The 20,381-nt window shown below is 40.7% G+C and overlaps 1 protein-coding gene across 5 annotated transcripts in view; it reads left to right on the top strand.

Moving 5' to 3' along the window:
• Positions 1–20,381, top strand: part of CHST15 (carbohydrate sulfotransferase 15) — a 98,920-nt gene that overhangs the window by 58,840 nt on the left and 19,699 nt on the right. For all 5 annotated transcript variants that reach the window (XM_084635626.1, XM_084635625.1, XM_084635628.1 and 2 more), the window contains exons 2-5: positions 2,400–3,475; positions 5,861–6,200; positions 11,871–12,017; positions 15,594–15,750. In XM_084635626.1, the coding sequence (XP_084491752.1) occupies positions 2,933–3,475; positions 5,861–6,200; positions 11,871–12,017; positions 15,594–15,750 (1,187 nt within the window). In that variant the 5' untranslated portion in view covers positions 2,400–2,932. The remainder of the gene's footprint in view (positions 1–2,399; positions 3,476–5,860; positions 6,201–11,870; positions 12,018–15,593; positions 15,751–20,381) is intronic.

Genomic DNA, 20,381 nt, shown 5'->3' on the forward strand with positions numbered 1-20,381 from the left:
ATGCCTAAGTCCCTCATTATGGTCCTCTTGAAACTGTTCCACAGTGGATAAATGAAGAGTGATTGGAACAGAGGGACTTGACCCAGGGTTTCCTGCCCCCCAAGTAGATGCCCTACCCCAGGGGTGGCCAACCTGTGGCTCTGGAGCCACATGCAGCTCTTTCTCCTTCCCCAAAGGTCCCTGCCCCTTCCCCTGAGTCTGCCATGCCATTGCTCCTCCTCCTCCCCCTCCCCGAGCCTCCTGTATACCACAAAACTGCTGATCGCAGCAGGCGGGAGGCGCAGGGATGGCGGGTTAGGTGCTGATCAGCGGTGCTGGGGTGGGGGAAGCTGACGGGGGGCTGTTGATATGTTACTGTAGCTCTTTGGCAATGCACATTGGTAAATTCTGGCTCCTTCTCAAGCTCAGGTTGGCCACCCCTGCCCTAACCACTGGGCTACAGAGTCCTTTTATTTGTGTGTGTGTGTGTCGCCCAGTGACTGTTTAAGTATTATTGTACAGTCAAGCAGATTCAAAAGGACAGACTGAGGGAAGCCCCATGAGAATATCCTGGAGTCTCAGACACCAGAGTCTTCTGCTGAGAGGCGGGAGACCCATGTTCAAATCTTTTCTCCCCTCTGCCAGGCAAGGGGGAATTGAACCTGGGGTTCCCACTTCCCAGGTGAGTACTCTAACCACTGGGCTAAAAGTTATTAGGTCATCACCACTGACATGATGGCCCTGATGTAAATCCCGCTGGAATACTGTTCCAGGTCTGGTGTTTACAATTCGAAAAGGACGTTGATAAATTGGACAGGGTTCAAAGGAAAACCACAGGAAGATAAAAAGGGTTAGAAAATTTGCCGTATACTGTTAAACTCAAGGAACTCAGTCTGTTTATTTTACCAAATAAATAAGCTTTTGTTTACCCATCTCTAAAATGGATATAATACTTTCCTACCTCAGAGGGATGTTGTAAAGCTTCATTGTTCATTAACATTTGGAGAGCCTCAGGTGAATGGAGTGCCAATATTATATGAAGGGACATATAGACTTACACAGTTGTATTTGGATGATAAATGTATTGGGAGTTTTCATCTTTGATTCAAAATATTTACCATTATACAGTGGTTTTATATTTAGAGTTGATGGGAAATCTTCATGTCATGAGAAATGAAAATGCAGGGGATACATATCATACATAAAGGAATTTGCAGTTAATCATTGTAGGACTTTTGGGCAATTGGTGGATAAATATGGATGGATAAAAGAGAAGGTTAAGGTGTAATTGGATTAACCTTATAGGTTCCTACCTGGGAAACAAATATTTGATAAGGGGCTCTTCATTCTGGCAGAGAAAGGTATAGTATGATCCAATGGTGGAAAGTTGAAGCTAGCCAAATTCAGACTGGAAATAAGGCATACTTTTTTACCAGTGAGAATAACCATTGGAACAATTTACCAAGAGTCATGTGGATTCTCTGTCACTGACATCTTGTAAATCAAGATTGAACGTTTTTCTAAATGATATGCTGTAGGAATTATTTTGGGGGAAATTCTATGGCGTGTGTTATACAAGAGGTTAGCGTTGATGACCACAGTGGTCCTTTCTGGCCTTGGAATCTATGACTCTATGAAAAACCCCTACTGTCTGTGGCTCTGGCTGTTTCACATGGAGTGAGTCAGGCACCTAACTGGTTCCTACAAGAAATGATATAGGCACCTAAGCTAGGAGAGGGGTTCCTATTCGTGGATAGCTATTAGAGGTAGGCACCTCCCTGCAGCCTGGATTTAGGTGCTTATCTCTGAGAAAGGGGTGGGCCTTAGCACATCAGCATCTCCCATTGGCTGGTTTAGGTAAGGAGCCGTCTACCATGCTCTCTTTTGTGAATCATATTCTAAGGCACCTGTCTCTTCCCATTCATCGTATAGGGAGCCTAGGTTTGTGGATCACAGTGTTGTTCCTATGATTTTCTAGGTACTTTAGGTGCCCTAACACTTTAGTTTGTGATGCCTAAGGGCCTTCATGTATTCAATTGAAGAGGTCTCCAAAGAAAGGGCCAGATTATAAACTGTTTAGTTACAGTGGTGAGCAATTATTGAAGACAGTGGTGCAACTTGAACACGAGTAACAGATCAAGAGAGTGAGCAAAAGGCTCTCAATCTGAGTCTAATTACGGGTTAAAGAGAGTGATAGTTGATTGGAAACTTTTAGCTGAGTTTCCAAATTTTCAGTGTGTTTAAGTTTTGTAACTATACTTTTTTTGTCTTTAAGTAGAAGATACATTTCAATTAAGGTTGCTAAATTAACTAAGAATTTGTTTGCAAGTTATAGATTGTACTTGTATTGCAGCTGATTAATGTAATGGCTTATCCATTGGCATATATCCATATATATATTTTGTTTTGTTTTATTTTAGGTTATGCAACACAGATCTTTGAAGCTACCTTTATGTAGATGAAACTTTCAGAAGCAGCACTCCATTTTGGAACCTACCTTTTTTGAGAGCATATGGGACTTTCCAAGGCACCTTCTGTCTGGGCTACATATATTGCTTACTCCTAAATACATCAGAGGACAATGAGGTCTTTTTATTTTTTGTGTACTTTCACACTATATAGTGAAGTTTCTTCCATCTCATTTTGTTCAATGGGAAAAACTTGAGCAAGACTTGTGGTTGCTTTTTATTTTACTAGATTTCCCTTAAGGAGCCAAATCTTTATGAAACATGTCCACAGTACCTTTATTTGTATTTTTTTCATTTGTGACTGAGGCAGTGTATTAATTTCAGCATATTTTAGGTGTTTTGGTTTGAACCTGGCTTTTTGAATTACTACATCATAATAATGCAAGGAATTAAATTATTTCAAGTTTTCAGAAAATAATTTGTATGCATCAGAAATATTTTCTGGCTATTCATGGCTCATTAATAAGCAGTTTAACGGTACTAATATGAGGCATTGCATTAATTGTTGCATACAGTTATTACCAAATGACTTGCACAAACACTGTTTCAGATGCCGTGGGTCTAATCATAATAACCAGAAGTGTCCTGTGTGCAAACAAGAAAATATAATTCCTTTGTATGTGGATAGTAAGCAGATGAGCTTGCTTGCAGTTTTGGAAGTAAGGACTGATCATAATGAAAGCTGGAATGGATTTTTTTGCTTGAGGAAAGGGAAGCTATGCAGCTTGATATTTGGGTTGATAATAATGACTTTAGTGATGGCATCATACATACTGACTGGAGCCAAACATGGCCTATTGCTAATACCTTCGCCATTCCATTATGGAGCTTTTACTGGCAATCCAAACTTAATGGACAATGAAAGCCTTAGTGAAATGAAAGACCATTACCAGCCTTCTAAAATTAATATTTCATATGTAAAGGATTATCCAAGCATTAAATTAATTATTGACACTATTACTTCAAAGATTGAGTTTATAAACAGACAACGTCCAGATTTAGAAGACCTGAAGAAACAAGAACTGCATGTAAGTATAAACTAAACTCCCCCTGAAACTGATGTATGTTTTTTTTGTTTGTTTGTTTGTTTCAAGTATTCTGGGCTGGATCCTCAGATGAGGTAAAACAGTATAGCTCAATTGAAGTCGATATGCCAGTTTATGCCAGCTGAGGATCTGGAACACCAACTGCTGCAGACTTGTCTCTACAGATAGATACATCTGTATATTTATAATATGCAACTGTCAAATCACTGGACCATGGTATATGCATAAGCGGTCTAATCAAGTGCCTGATGAATCCGCTTATGGCTGACAAGCCCAAAACGAGAGCAACACAGCTTGTTACAAATTTCACAGTTTCATGTGTTGTCTGAGTTGTAGTCCAAGATTATAGCACGCTGCTTTCTTCTTTCTTGCTTTGCTTCCATCCTCTAGATCAAAGCTGCTTCATGTTGAGCTGTATCCAGTGCCAGACATTCTGCACTGGGATTCTGTGCGCTCCTCCCAGCTTTCTACATTGATGCTGAACAACTTCATGTCATTTTTGCACACATCGTTGTAACACATAAAGGGTGACCCCACTTTCTAGAGCTGGCTCGAATCTCAGCGTACAAAATATTCTTGAGGATACAGTCTTCTCCCATTCTCCTGACATGACCAAGCATTTGCAACCTCTTCTTCTGGATAGTGGTTTCTAAGTGTGTCAGTCTGCATGCTCCAGCACCTCTGTGTTTGGTATTTTGTCCTCACACTTTATTTTTGGGACCTTGTGCAGGCATCTCATGTGGAAACTGTTCAATTTCCCTATGTGCCTAGCATGTGTAGTCCACGTTACTGAACCATAAAGCAGGGATGACCGCACACAAGTCTTGTAAATTTGCATCTTCACCTTAGTCAATAATTTGCTGTTATTCCATATACATTTCTGTGTGTGTGTGTATGCATGCATGCATGTATGTATTATTTGTATTTGAGCCACAGGCAAAAGAGATGGATTATATAAATGATCTGAACATCTGAGGCAAGAAGTCTGACAATCTTGCAAGAGTAGTATAATTACATTGAACTTATTCCTTGTCGTTTTATTCAAAATAATTCAGAGGAGTTAGTCAGATGTGCCAAAACATTTAACTGATAAAATAAAAAACAGCCTCCCTTAATAACTGAATGCTAGTGTACCTTCCCAGAAATCTAGTAATTGGTATTCCAATCACTCATGCAAATCTTGTATTTCAGAATTAAAAACTGGAAGTTAATTTGATCTGAGTATTTTATCTTTGGCTAAATCAGTGTTCCTAATGATTATTCTTTGCAAGCTTATTTTAAGGATTCCATAAATTAAGTAGCACTGCAGAGTCCAGCAGGCTCCACAGAGTTTAGCTGAGCTCGCAGCATAAAGATAAGGCCTGATCCTGAGAAGGCCGAGCATCTCAGCTCCCACTGGAGTCAATGGGCTAAATTGGGAAGTCTTTCAGTAAAATCAGAAATGGGATTTATCCCTGAGTGAAGGCTGAGTAAAACTTGAGTTAGGATTTCAGGATTTGGCTGAATGGAGGCTGGAAGCACTCAATTTGTCATCAAAGTACAGCACTTAAGAAAGAATCATACAGTGCCTCTGGTTAGACCTGATAGAGCTAACAGCAGAAGACGGTTTTTTACTACATTGATTTTGTCCTCAATCTTTCCTTCATTAACGCCCCCAGCGACCCTCCCCCCTCAAAAAAAACAAAACAAAACAAAAACAAAACTTCTGGTATTAAGTGATACAATACAATGGAAAATCTGTTCAGTTTTATTCTCAAATATTTCTGGACTCAGTTGTTTCTTTAGGACCTAAGCCAATCCCCACTGATGTCACTGGGAGCCTTTCCATTGTCTTCGACAGGAATTGGGCTGGACTCTAAAAGTGCCAGCAGCCATTGGGGTGGTTCGGGGATGCATATTCTCCGGGGGAGCTGTGAGAGGCATTGTATGACTCTTGATTAAGTGCAGTACTTTGACCGTAAATTACTGGGATTTATCACATTCACTTATGGATTCAGGAGGAAGTATTCCTCCACTGTAGGAATTACTGAGTGAAATTCTATGGCTTATGTTATGCAGGAAGTCAAACTAGATGATCATAGTTGTCTCTTCTGGCCTTAAAACCAGTGAGTGTATGAATATTCTCCTTTCTCCATCTAGCTCTGCACCCTCTCTCCACCTCATGCAGCTGTGCAGGATCTGACTCCAGTTCGGTCAGCAGGAGAGGTTTATCTCTACTGTGCAATTGCCAAAAAAAAAAAAAAAAAAAAAAATAGAAAGATTATGATGATAGTGGTTGCATTGTGTTCACTAATTGTGTTAAATAAGAAAGTGTGATTATAAACTTTGCTGCTGCCTTGACTGAAATTACTGTTCTTTATGTTGCAGATGTTTTCAGTAATTCCTAATAAATTCCTTCCAAATAGCAAGAATCCTTGTTGGTATGAAGAATATAGAGGCAATACTACCACAGATCCTTACACAACAAACTCATATGCACTGTATTCAAAGCGTTTTCGGACCATATTTGATTACCTCAGAAAAGTATTTTGGAACCACTTGTATCATTATAAGGATAAGCACTATCGGCTGCGCTGTCTTCCTCATTTCTACATAATAGGCCAGCCAAAATGTGGAACAACTGATCTTTATGACAGGCTCAGGTTACACCCAGACGTTAGATTCTCAGCAATTAAAGAACCACACTGGTGGACAAGAAAGCGATTTGGTGAGTAAACATGTATTCTAACATTTCAAAAGAAGTGCAGCTACTGAAATGGAAGCATAACTCTTCAAAGAGTAGTCCCTTCTTTTCAAATTATGAGTAAGTCCCCCATTAACTTTTGATAAAATGATAGAGGAGTATATCCGAGGAGGAGGGGAGAAATACCAAAGAACTGGAAAAGGGCAAATATAGTACGCATCTAAAAAAAGGGAAATAAGGACAATCCAGGAAATTATAGACTAGTCAGCTTAATTTCAGTACCCAGAAAGATCATCGAGCAAATAAAACAATCAGTTTGCAAGCACCTAGAAGAAAATAAGGTAATAAGCAACAGTTAATATGAATTTGTCAAGAACAAATTATGTAAAACCAACCTAATATCCTTCTTTGACAGGGTAACAAGACTTGTGGATGCGGGGGGAAGCGGTAGATGTGTTATATCTTGACTTTAGTAAGGCTTTTGGTACTGTCTCACATAACCTTCTCGTAAACAAACTAGAGAAATATAGCCAAGATGAACCTACTATAAGGTGCATGCACAACTGACTGGAAAACCATATTCAGAGAATAGTTATCAATTATTCACAATCAAGCTGGAAGGCCATATTGAGTGGGATCTCACAGAGATCTGTCCTGGGTCTGGTTCTATTCATTTTCTTCACCAATGATGTGGATAATGGCATAGAGAGTACACTCATAACATTTGTAATTGATATTAAGCTAGAAGGGGTTGTAAGTGCTTTAGAGGACAGGATTAGTATGCAATATGGTTTTGACAAACTGGAGACATGGTCTGAATTTAATGATGAAATTCAATAAGGACAAATGCGAACTACTCCACTTAGGAAGGAATATCAACTGCACAAATACCAAATGGGAAATGACTGCCTAGGAAGAAGGACTGCAGAAATGGGTCTGGGGGTTATAGTGGATCACGAACTAAATATGAATCAACAATGTTAAACTGTTGCAAAAAAAAGTGAACATTGTTCAGGGATGTATTAGCAGGAGTGTTGCATGCAAGACATGAGGAGTAATTCTCCCCCCTATACTCAGCACTGACAAGACATCAGCTGGTGTATTGTGTCCAGTTTTGAGCACCACACTTCAGGAAAGATGTAGCTAAATTGAAGAAAACCTAGAAGAGAGCAACAAAAATGATTAAAAGCCTAGAAAACACAGTGGATCTAATTTACCTAGATTTCAGTAAGGCGTTTGATACTGTTCCACATGGGGAATTATTAGTTAAATTGGAAAAGATGGGGATCAATATGAAAATTGAAAGGTGGATAAGGAATTTGTTAACAGGGAGACTACAGCGGGTCCTACTGTCAGGCTGGAGGGAGGTTACCGGTGGAGTTCCTCAGGGATCGGTTTTGGGACCTCAGCACAAAAAGTGGGAGTGTGCTAATAAAGTTTGTGGATGATATAAAGCTGGGAGGTATTGCCAATTTAGAGAGAGACCGGGATATCATACAGGAAGATTTGGATGACCTTGTAAACTGGAGTAATAGTAATAGGATGAAATGTAATAGTGAGAAGTGTACGGTCATGCATTTAGGGATTAATAACAAGAATTTTAGTTATAAGCTGGGGATGCATCAATTAGAAGTAACGGAGGAGGAGAAGGACCTTGGAGTATTGGTTGACCAGAGGATGACTATGAGCTGCCAATGTGATACGGCCGTGAGAAAAGCTAATGCGGTCTTGGGATGCATCAGGCGAGGTATTTCCAGTAGAAATAAGGAGGTTTTAGTCCCGTTATACAAGGCACTGGTGAGACCTCACCTGGAATACTGTGTGCAGTTCTGGTCTCCCATATTTAAGAAGGATGAATTCAAATTGGAACAGATACAGAGAGGGGCTACGAGGATGATCCGAGGCATGGAAAACCTGTCTTATGAAAGGAGACTCAAGGAGCTTGGCTTGTTTAGCCTAACTAAAAGAAGGTTGAAGGGAGATATGATTGCTCTCTATAAATATATCAGAGGGATAAATACCGGAGAGGGAGAGGAATTATTTAAGCTCAGTACCAATGTGGACACAAGAACAAATGGATATAAACTGGCTATTGGGAAGTTTAGACTTGAAATTAGACGAAGGTTTCTAACCATCAGAGGAGTAAAGTTCTGGAACAGCCTTCCAAGGGAAGCAGTGGGGGCAAAAGACCTATCTGGCTTCAAGTTTAAACTCAATAAGTTTATGGAGGAGATGGTATGATGGGATAACATGATTTTGGCAATTAATTGATCTTTAAATATTAATGGTAAATAGGCCCAATGGCCTGTGATGGGATTTTATATGGGGTGGGATCTGAGTTACTACAGAAAATTCTTTCCTGGGTATTTGGCTGGTGAACCTTGCCCATATGCTCAGGGTTTAGCTGATCGCCATATTTGGGTTTGGGAAGGAATTTTCCTCCAGGGGAGATTGGAAGAGACCTTGGAGGTTTTTCGCCTTCCTCTGTAGCATGGGGCACGGGTCACTTGCTGGAGGATTCTCTGCTCCTTGAAGTCTTTAAACCATGATTTGCGGACTTCAATAGCTCAGACATAGGTGAGAGGTTTTTTGCGGGAGTGGGTGGGTGAGATTCTGTGGCCTGCGTTGTGCAGGAGGTCGGACTAGATGATCATAATGGTCCCTTCTGACCTTAATATCTATGAAAAAAAGTGACCTACGAGGGAGAAACTGAGTTTGTTTAGTCTATGGAAGAGAAGACTGAGGGGGGACATAAATCTTCAAGTATGTAAAATTGTTATAAAGAGGAGGGTGATAAATTGTTCTTTATAACCACTGAGGACAGGACAAGAAGCGATGGGCTTAAATTGCAGCAATGGAGATTTTGGTTAGACATTAGGAAAAACTTCCTAAATGTAAGGGTAGTTCAGCACAGGAATAAATTACTTAGAAAGGCTGGGGAGTCTCTATCGTTGGAGGTTTTTAAGAAAAGGGTTAGACAAACACCTGTCAGGGTAGTACTTTGTCCTGCTTCAATGCAGGGGACAGGACCAAATGACATGTCAAGGTCCTTTCAAGTTGTACATTTTTATGATTGTATTCCTTAGTTTGGTTTAAAAGCATATACTTTTTGCATTAGCATATGCTAACGTGTTTTATCTTTTTATTTTGCTGGGATTTTATATCCTGCACAGGGAAATTGTTACGTGCCCTTTTTAGATTTTATTTGTTTTCTTCTTTAAACTCCCTTGAAAAGTAGCCCTTAGTGAAAACACAACAGTGTTTCATTTCTGGAACAGCAGCTCTGTAGAAAGTTGGCTCAGACTTAGGCCATGCCTACGCTACAAAATTAAGTTGACTTAACATATGTTGGCATACAGTCACCACAGTAATCACATTGCTTGTGCATGTCTGCAGTTTGCTCCTGATGTCAGCGGTGCACATCCTCACCGGGAGCACTTGTATCAATTGTACTGTCAGTGTCGGGCATTGTGGGATAGCTCCTGAAAGCTAGTAACAATCAACACAAGCAATGCAGTGTCTACGCTGACACTGCGTTGCCCTAACTATATTGACCTTGACTGTACACCGCTCATGGAGGTGGAGTTAAGTCGGCATAGCAGGGCAGTTACGTCAGCAGGAGTGAAATTAAGTGTAGACACTTCCATAGTTAGGTCAATGTAAGCTGTCTTGCATTGACCTAACTCTGTAGGGTAGACTAGACTTTAGAAAAGCCCAACTTTCCTGATTCACTTCTAATAACATCTGTCATATTTTGTGTAATGTTCATATATGTACCACAAATGGTTTATTTATATAAATATCCTTGAGTGAAGACTGAGTAAAACCTGAGTTAGGATTTCAGTATTTGGCTGAACGGAGATTGGAGGCACTCTGCATTTCTCTGGTTAGACATATAGATCTTGACCCCGCACACATGGAAAAGGAGGTATCTATATCTGTTTACACACACATTTTATATTTGTGTGTGTTCACACACATACGGGGAAACAAAATGAATGAAGGAAAGGATAGATAGATATCTCCTTTTCAACATTAGTTTTTCCTTGTCTGTTACCATAAATAATGTATTTAATTTATTATTATATTTAGATTTCTAAAATGTGCCCACCAGATATTTTGAGTGCACAGTCATAATTTAGGAATCACACAGTATAGCACAAGTACAATCAAATAGATTTTCCCCCACCAAATTAGACATAATAGGAAAGAAACAATTCCTTCTACTTTAGGAATCACTGGGTGAAATTCTATGGGCTGTACAAAGCAGAAAGTCAGAGTAGATGATCATAATGCATTCTCGCCTAGTCTTAAAAATCTATTAAAATCAAATTCATTCTTCACAGTCAGCCCTTCTGGCAAAAGCCTGGAAATAAATGATAAGCCATATATCATGACCTGATGGTTAATAGGCTCAAGTTCTATCAGATCAATGGAGGGAGTGAATTTCAGATCCTAGAACCTTCCACAGAGAATACCCCGCTTCTAATCTCCAGATGTTTAAACGTAGAGCTTGTCAGCCAAAGCATCTCGGCTGATTGTGTCTGCCATGATGGTGCATATGGGAGAGATGGCCAAATTCAGAGGTAAAGTGTAACATTAGATTTCCTTACATTAACAAACTCCCTAGCACTTAGACTCCCAAAGATCTAAATTGGCGTAATTTGCAAGTGAAGAGCCAGGATGGGTAAATCAAAGTAAGGCAAGGGCAGCTTCTTAGAGCTGGGCCTTACTAATCTCTAGAATAAGAAGCAGGAATGCAGAGACTGGGGGGAACACACAAGAGGGAATGGGGAAATGGGAAGAGGATCAGCAACAAGTGGAGAGAGCAGGCACAAAAGAGGGAAAAGGAGCAGAGGATACCTAAGAGGGGCCGGTGATGCTGGAGATGAAGAATGAGGGCTGGTGATACTGCAAGGTGAATATAGAGGAAAAAGTAGCATAGGGATTGGAGTGTTTTGCTATTGGCTTTCATAGGAATTGGATCCACCCCAAAAGAATAAAATAGGAATTATACCTTGAAATAATCTTGTTACCAGTTCAATTTACTATTATTGTTAATTAGATTGGTAGGTGAAAAGAATTAATAAACAAAACATCTCCTCCAGATTTTTTAATTCCCCTTCCCATCTTGTTTGAAAGTGTCTGTGAAATCCATTCACCCTTAGGCAAAATTGTTGTCGAAGCCAAGAATTGCAGAAAGGTGCTGTTTGCTTCAAATTTGGAAGACAGTCCATGTTGTTAATCTGCTGATTTTCTGATTTGTTAAATGTGGGTGTAATTGACAGATTCAGGGCCAGATTTTTCTCTCAGGCACACCAGTGTAAACCAAAGTCAAGTGACTCCAGTTACCCTGGTGTAAATGAGCAGAATCTGGCCCTCTATGTTCATTTCAAAAGCTAAACTTAGAAGAAAGTTCAAGCTATTCATTCAGGGTCTATAAAACATAGCACTTCAAAATATTTCCTCTCAGAATGAATTTATATCTTAGTATTGTAGTATCTTGAATCACAACTACTTCATAATTGGCTTTTTATCTTAATGTTATGCTCCTTGGCTTAATTCTCTGCTGGTGTGAAATGCTGTAGATTTATTGATGTCAATGGAGTTTTGCTGATTTACTCCAACTGTGGATCTGGCTTTTGAGTTTCATTTTCTAGCTTCTTTTTTTACTCATTAGGGTTTTGTTTTTAGGAATAATTCGTCTGAGGGATGGATTTCATGATCGCTACCCAGTGGAAGATTACCTTGATCTGTTTGACTTGGCTGCACATCAGATTCAGGGTGTGTTACAGAGTGATGTAACAAAAGGGCACAGCAAGATGAACCACATCATCATTGGTACTGCAAATACTACTTATGAAAATATGTCAATGGTACTATATTAGTTGTAACATTTATAGTGATGGTAAAATCAGCTTAATCAAAGTGTCTTGTGTCCGGGGTAAGTTAATCATAGCAGAGGTCATTCATGTCAGTTAAGGCCCCCATCTACAGATAGGTGCATTATTTGTTTTCCTCTGGAGGCAGGTTGCTTTCATTTACCTAAATGGATGTGCTGTGCCTGGCAAGACTGCAGTATTGGGTCCTGTGAAGTTCTGCCATCAGGGACATCTGCAGATAGTCCTGCTTTTTATATTACAGTCTACAATACTTTCACAGTATTGAACACTTAGATAAATTCAGTTCACTTATTTAAATTAGCAGCGTACATTTTTAAGTACTTTTACCTCTTGTTACAACTTTTTCTAAAGTTCATGTTTTTTCTGTATTCTCAGTTTCCCTTATCGCTAAGGTTACTTTGGCCCTTGTTAAGTTTGCAGGAAAAGTTCTGAATTATTATGCTCATTAAATCAGTTTTTTATGACCTCAGTAAAAAACAGTCTAGTCTAGAGACAGTCTACATGATGCATGAAAATCCGGTTTCCTTAGAATGCTGCATTGTTAAACTTCAGATTATTAAAAAGGGAAATTTAATTAAAACTATAAACATTCCTTTAACTTTTGTCATGTAACAGTATTTTCAAATTCTAACCATCTTTGAGTCATACCTTTATTGGGTAATATATTTTCTCAAATAAAACAGTAGATCTTTAGAAGACCTATAAAGTACACTGCTATTCTAGCTTCAGGCATTCTAAGCAGGACTTTTTTATTTACAATCATTAATCTGATAAATTCACAAGAATGTTTTATGAAAACATGACATGATTTTATTCCATTAATCTCAAGATAAGGACAGTGTAAATTTATTCTTTAATGAAAGTAGGCAGTTTAATCATACAGTATGTGCTTTAAGTCCATAGGAAAAATTGGTATATATTTGATTGTGCTATGATAATTTGATATATAAATGCAGGGGATATAACAGTGATTAATTCAACATGTGTTGAATAGGGTACTCTCTTTACAGATATTAGATCTGTATTCGGTGTAAAGAGACACTGTCAAATGAGTAGGAATTAATTTCTTTTTCCTTTTAGCTCCTCACAGTCATCCTGTTTTGGTTCCGAACACAAGCTATACTGAATTAACAGCACAAAAACCAGCATCTTTAGCTTAAAGTTCACTCCCCTGAATGAGTAAACTGAGAGCAAGTATACAAAAGTAAACATGTGGGCCAAATCCACATGCAAAGTAAGGACTAGACTCCACTATTCTTATTCTTGTAGGTAAGGACAGCAGATTCTGGTCCTATGTGGGTTGTTGTGCAGAAGAGTTCCAAATGAGTGCAGGCGAGAAGGACTATTTTAATTGTTCAGACACCACGCTTATGTCTGTGGGATAGCTGGCTGGCTAGATGGATGAAAGGCTGCTGATTATTTTCAGAGGCTTTCTGGCACAGTTACTGTAGCCTCTGTAGCTGCTGCCCACTGCTTCCTTGGTGGGTAGATTCATGAATATATGGACTCATGCTTGTGCCTGCACCCGTGCCCTGGACAGCTGCTTGGCCCCCCAAACACCTCTGTGCAATAGGATGGATGGAGCCCACTGTCTGTCTGGATTCCTCACTTCCTACCCTCTTCCCACACAGTAGGACAACATTAGTTCCAATGCATCTGGGGCCTAACAGAGCTCTTAAATTGGCTGGAGCTGTGGGGGAAATTCTCTGTTTTAAAATCGGTGTAATTCATAGACTTCAGTGAAGCTGTGCCAATCTGGATTGTCAGAGTACTCATATATCTAAATGCACTGCTCTTATTCAGTCCATGCAAGATTTATATTCCACATATGCCTTCACACATATTTACAGCACTGGACCTTGTTTGTTACACTGCTAATACAAATACAGACTCTCACTCCTGGTTTGGTGGGGGGATTTTGCTCCAATGCTGCATTTAGTCTTTTGCGGTTCCACTTTATCCAGCTTTTGAGCTGAACTGACCGCTACTGAACTAACATGTCAGATAATCTGCTCAAGGTCATGTAATAGTGTTTATAATTGATTTGGAATGAGAAATCAAAGATCTTCTGGACTTCCAGTCTTAGACTGTAGAGCCCCAGCATCTCCTGTCAAAACAATGGGAATGAGAATATCAGTAAATAATTCTGGTCTCTAATGACTTTCAGGCTCTTTTAGGGAAGTACATTAAGTAAAAGTGGAGTCTAAAGAAAGTGATAAATGCTTATTTAGTATAAAGGCTTTGGCAATTTTTATTTTAAATTTAAAAACTTGATTGGATTTTTCCAAAATGAGGATTCAAATGCAAAGAAGAAGAGGAGGCAAAGAAAGAGAAAAGGAAAATTCCTTACAATAAGAATATATTTGCATATATGTACTTGTACATGATTAAATCACAGAACTATCAATTACAAGGTGTTTTTTTCCTCATCCCTTTTGGTTCAGAAACTCATTAACAGAAATTAGTGCCTCCCACACTGGCAAAAAGAGAGAGCTTGAAAAAGGCTAAAGCGTACATTTTGTTGAATCAAATTTTGTCTCATAAATTTTAGTGTTACTCAGCAGAAGGAGACAGTACAGTTTTAAAAGATAGATGTAGTATGTGGCACTATTGGCTAGATTCTGATATCCTTTACTCAGTTGAGTAGTTACTGAGTAGCAGCCTACTCCAGGAGTAGTCCTATTAAAATAAATAACACTGCTTTCAGAGTAAGATTTTTTCTTGACCTAAAGACATCAGAATCTGGTCTTTAACTGTATTTTATTATTCATTGTGAAATCAGTTTATTTTGTCTTCCTTTTAAGTGCATATCTGTACTTGAGACTATGGGACATGATGCTATTGTACAGTATCTCTTATGGTGTACAATAAAGCTCCAATAATAACCGAGGAGAAGGAAAGATTCAATACACTGTAACACAGCAAAGCTGACTGATGCTTTTATTCCCACATTGCCTGTGGATCTCTCAGATCCTCAGTTCATGGGCTAAGCAACACTGATTGGTCTGGTCTGGTTCTTTACATTTTTATCTGGCTGGCCAGTTACAAATGATGTCATTCACTTAGGGCTTACTTCCCTGCAATTAGGGAAGTGTTAAAAATAACTCTTAGAAAGTATCTTCAAGATAAGGTGGAATTGAAAATCTTGATGGGATATAAGTTCTTCCTGTCTGGACAGTAGGAAATAGTTATAGTACCACTAGAGTACAAATTTTGTCCATTATATAATTGATCACACCCTTTTAAAGTTAAATATATTGGCATAATGATAGTGATAATTTGTGTAATTATATAAATGTCTCTAACTATAACTACATTTAAACAGTAAGAGCTTCCTGATTCTGCAGAAAGATGGGCCAGATCTTCAGCCAGTGTAAATCAGCATTAAGTCCATCAAAGTCAATGAAGCCAGACTGATTTACACCAGCTGAGGATCAGGATCTATATCTTTTGTGCCAATGTAAAGAAAAAAAACTAGTCAAAGATACTCATTGTAAATACTTTTCATTTCTAGGAGAGGCCAGTGCTTCTACAATGTGGGATAACAATGCCTGGGTTTTCTTCTATGACAACAGTACTGATGGAGAACCTCCATTTTTAATCCAGGATTTCATCCATGCTTTCCAGCCCCATGCCAAACTTATCGTCATGCTAAGGGATCCTGTTGAAAGGTTAGCAATAAAGCAATGCGTGGAATTCTTTCTCACTAGAAACAAGAGTTGTTTTTTTTTTTAAGCTGTAATAAGTGTACTTATACTGTTTATATGCCCAAGGTCTAGTTCTTTTCTGGTATAAGTGTTAATACTTGTAAAATCCCTGTAGCTTTATTGATTTATAATTAACTTTAGATTTTGTAAATATTTATGGCTTCATTCCAAGTGTTCTGAAATTTTCAATTTTAATAATATTTGAAAAAAAATAACTGGCACTGGGTAGTGCTTCAATTCAGATTAGGAACAATGGGTAGTAGGGTTTACATCTCCAAAGGGGCAGAATATTTAAAAGGAAGATTGGTAATGGCCCACAAATAAGCAAATTATACAAGGTTTCAGAGTAGCAGCCGTGTTAGTCTGTATCCGCAAAAAGAAAAGGAGGACTTGTGGCACCTTAGGGTATGTCTACACTACGAAATTAGATCGAATTTATAGAAGTCTGTTTTGTAGAAATCGGTTTTATAAATTTGAGTGTGTGTCCCCCCACAGAAAATGCTCTAAGTGCATTAACTCGCTTCCACAGTACCGAGGCAAGCGCCGACTTCCGGAGTGTTGCACTGTGGGTAGCTATCCCACAGTTCCCGCAGTCTTCACTGCCCATTGGAATTCTGGGTTGAGATCCCAATGCCTGATGGGGCTAAAACATTGTCGCGGGTGGTTCTGGGTACATATCGTCAGGCCCCCGTTCCCTCCCTCCCTCCGTGAAAGCAGCAGCAGACAATCGTTTCGCGCCTTTTTTCTTGAGTTACCTGTGCAGACGCCATACCACGGCAAGCATGGAGCCCGCTCAGGTAACCGTCACCGTATGTCTCCTGGGTGCTGGCAGACATGGTACTGCATTGCTACACAGCAGCAGCAACCCATTGCCTTGTGGCAGCATGCGGTACAATAGGACTGGTAGCCGTCATCGTCATGTCCGAGGTGCTCCTGGTCACGTCGGCCAGGAGCGCCTGGGCAGACATGGGTGCAGGGACTACATTAGAAGTGACTTGACCAGGTCATTCTCTTTAGTCCTGCAGTCAGTCCTATTGAACCGTCTTATGGTGAGCAGGCAGGCTATACGGATTGCTAGCAGTCCTATTGTACCATCTTCTGCCGGGCAGGCAAGAGATGAGGATGGCTAGCAGTCTTCTGCACCGTCTGCTGCCAGCCAAAGATGTAAAAGATAGATGGAGTGGATCAAAACAAGAAATAGACCAGCTTTGTTTTGTACTCATTTGCTCCCCCCCCTCCCCTGTCTAGGGGACTCCTTCCTCTAGGTCACACTGCAGTCACTCACAGAGAAGGTGCAGCGAGGTAAATCTAGCCATGTATCAATCAGAGGCCAAACTAACCTCCTTGTTCCAATAAGAACAATAACTTAGGTGCACCATTTCTTATTGGAACCCTCCGTGAAGTCCTGCCTGAAATACTCCTTGATGTAAAGCCACCCCCTTGTTGATTTTAATTCCCTGTAAGCCAACCCTGTAAGCCATGTCGTCAGTCACCCGTCCCTCCGTCAGAGCAACGGCAGACAATCGTTCCGCGCCTTTTGTCTGTGCGGACGCCATACCAAGGCAAGCATGGAGGCCGCTCAGCTCACTTTGGCAATTAGGAGCACGTTAAACACCACACGCATTATCCAGCAGTATATGCAGCACCAGAACCTGGCAGAGCGATACCGGGCGAGGAGGCGACGTCAGCGCGGTCACATGAGTGATCAGGACATGGACACAGATTTCTCTGAAAGCATGGGCGCTGCCAATGCATGCATCATGGTGCTAATGGGGCAGGTTCATGCTGTGGAATGCCGATTCTGGGCTCAGGAAACAAGCACAGACTGGTGGGACCGCATAGTGTTGCAGCACTGCTTCGGGTCCCTGTTATGGCCTCTGTCCTTCATGCCCTGGGAGATTTTGACAAAGGTTTTGGCATTTCGAAAACTGGAACAGAGTTCTGATAGCACGGATTCCTGTCCCCATACAGCGATCAGATCCCATACCTCCCGTTCAGTCCATGCTGGAGCTCTTTTGCGATTCTGGGACTCCATCATGGTCACCTCTGCTGATGAGCTCTGCATGGTCACCTGCAGCTTGCCATGCTGGCCAAACAGAAAATGAGATTCAAAAGTTCGCGGTTCTTTTCCTGTCTACCTGGCCAGTGCATCTGAGTTGAGAGTGCTGTCCAGAGCGGTCACAATGGAGCACTCTGGGATAGATCCCGGAGGCCAATACTGTTGAATTGTGTCCACACTACCCCAAATTTGACCCAGCAAGGCCAATTTAAGCGCTAATCCACTTGTCAGGGGTGGAGTAAGGAAAGCGATTTTAAGAGCCCTTTAAGTCGAAATAAAGGGCTTCATCGTGTGGATGGGTGCAGGTTTACATCGATTTAACGCTGCTAAATTCGACCTAAAATCCTAGTGTAGACCAGGGCTTAGAGACTAACCAATTTATTTGAGCATAAGCTTTCATGAGCTACAACTTACTTCATTGGATGCATTCAGTGGAAAATACAGTGGGGAGATTTATATACACAGAGAACATGAAACAATGGGTGTTACCATACACACTGTAACGAGAGTAATCAGGTAAGATGAGCTATTACCAGCAGGAGAGCCGTGGGGGAGCGGGGGGAACCTTTTGTAGTGACGATCAAGGTGGGCCATTTCCAGCAGTTGACAAGAATGTCTGAGGAACAGCGGGAGAGTTGGGGGGAATAAACATGGGGAAATAGTTTTACTTTGTTTAATGACCCATCCACTCCCAGTCTTTATTCAAGCCTAAGTTAATTGTATCCAGTTTTCAAATTAATTCCAATTCAGCAGTCTCTCGTTGGAGTCTGTTTCTGAAGGTTTTTTGTTGAAGAATTGCCACTTTTAGGTCTGTAATCGAGTGACCAAAGAGATTGAAGTGTTCTCTGACTGGTTTATGAATGTTATAATTCTTGACATCTGATTTGTGTCCATTTATTCTTTTACATAGAGACTGTCCAGTTTGGCCAATGTACATGGCAGAGGGGCATTTCTGGCACATGATGGCATATATCACAGATGTGCAGGTAGATGTGCAGGTGAACGAGCCTCTGATAGTGTGGCTGATGTGATTAGGCCCTATAATGGTGTCCCCTGAATAGATATGTGGACACACAGTTGTCTACGGGCTTTGTTGCAAGGTTAGGTTCCTGGGTTAGTGGTTCTGTTGTGTGGTGTGTGGTTGCTGGTGAGTATTTGCTTCAGGTTGAGGGGCTATCTGTAAGCAAGGACTGGCTTGTCTCCCAAGATCTGTGAGAGTGATGGGTCATCCGTCAGGATAGGTTGTAGATCCTTGATGATGCGTTGGAGAGGTTTTAGTTGGGGGCTGAAGGTGATGGCTAGTGGCGTTCTGTTATTTTCTTCCCTCCTCTCCTCCCCCACCCCGCACTCTCCTGTTGGTAATAGCTCACCTTACCTGATCACTCTCGTTACAGTGTGTATGGTAACACCCATTGTTTCATGTTCTCTGTGTATATAAATCTCCCCACTGTATTTTCCACTGAATGCATCCGATGAAGTGAGCTGTAGCTCATGAAAGCTTATGCTCAAATAAGTTGGTTAGTCTCTAAGGTGCCACAAGTCCTCCTTTTCTTTATACAAGGTTTTTTTGTTTGTTTGTTAAAATCTTGGAAAGACTTGGTAAAGTACTAAGCTAAAATGTCTGGGGCATATTTAACTTCCACAGCTAACACTTACTTAACAGGTCATCCTTGGACTTGCTGACTTTGGCAGTGGTATGGGGTTGAACTTTTACAAAGATAAACTGTTCTTGAACTATTTTTCCTGTGTATTAGACACAAACAGCGTTTTTTTCCATTTATGTTTTAGCTCTTCCATGGGCAGCTGTGCCCTAGCAGGCTGTCAGTAGAGAGGGATTTGTACTGTGCTCTCGTTTGCACTGTGGTGCAGAGGGTAGCAAAGGCAAAGAACAGAGGCCCTGAGGAGCAGAGTGAAGCTGTGCAGCATGATCCACAGTCCCTTCATGGCAACAACACATTTTGTCAAATATATATTTTCAGGGCAGTTCAACCACCTGCAGGGTAGGGCTTCACCATCCTTCAAGGACGAGGTCTTCGGTAAAAGGTCCCTACCTTGCACAGGAAAGCGGTGAGGGGACCTGAGAGGTTAGTGGAAGAGTAGATAGTCTTCACTGATGTTATAAGGACCACACAGTTTGGGCCAAAGTTTCCCATGTATGCTGTAGCTTGTGGTTGTGGGCCATGCCTCTCTAGGTAGCCTCTAATGCCACACACAAGTGGCAAGAATCTACAGTGGTGTACTTCCTCCAATTTTTTATAGCACTGGAGAACTTTTGACGTTAGTTCTCCTTTACTACTGAGCTAGACACATCTGGCCAAATACACAGTTTCAAAGATAAAGGCAATATATTGAGGACCACAAAAATGGGGGTGAGGGGAAGCACATAATTCTAACGAGGCTATCCAAAACAGGGCTGCACCAAATAATTCCAGCGCTAGACACACGCTTCATGGGTTTCAGTGTGCCCTGCCACACTGCCATGGCTCACCCACGGAAAAGGCATCTACTACGCTGGTAGGGTCCACAAACATGTTTG

This window comes from Lepidochelys olivacea, assembly GCF_965140295.1.
Source record: "Lepidochelys olivacea isolate rLepOli2 genome assembly, chromosome: 7".
Taxonomy (NCBI): Eukaryota; Metazoa; Chordata; order Testudines; family Cheloniidae; genus Lepidochelys; species Lepidochelys olivacea.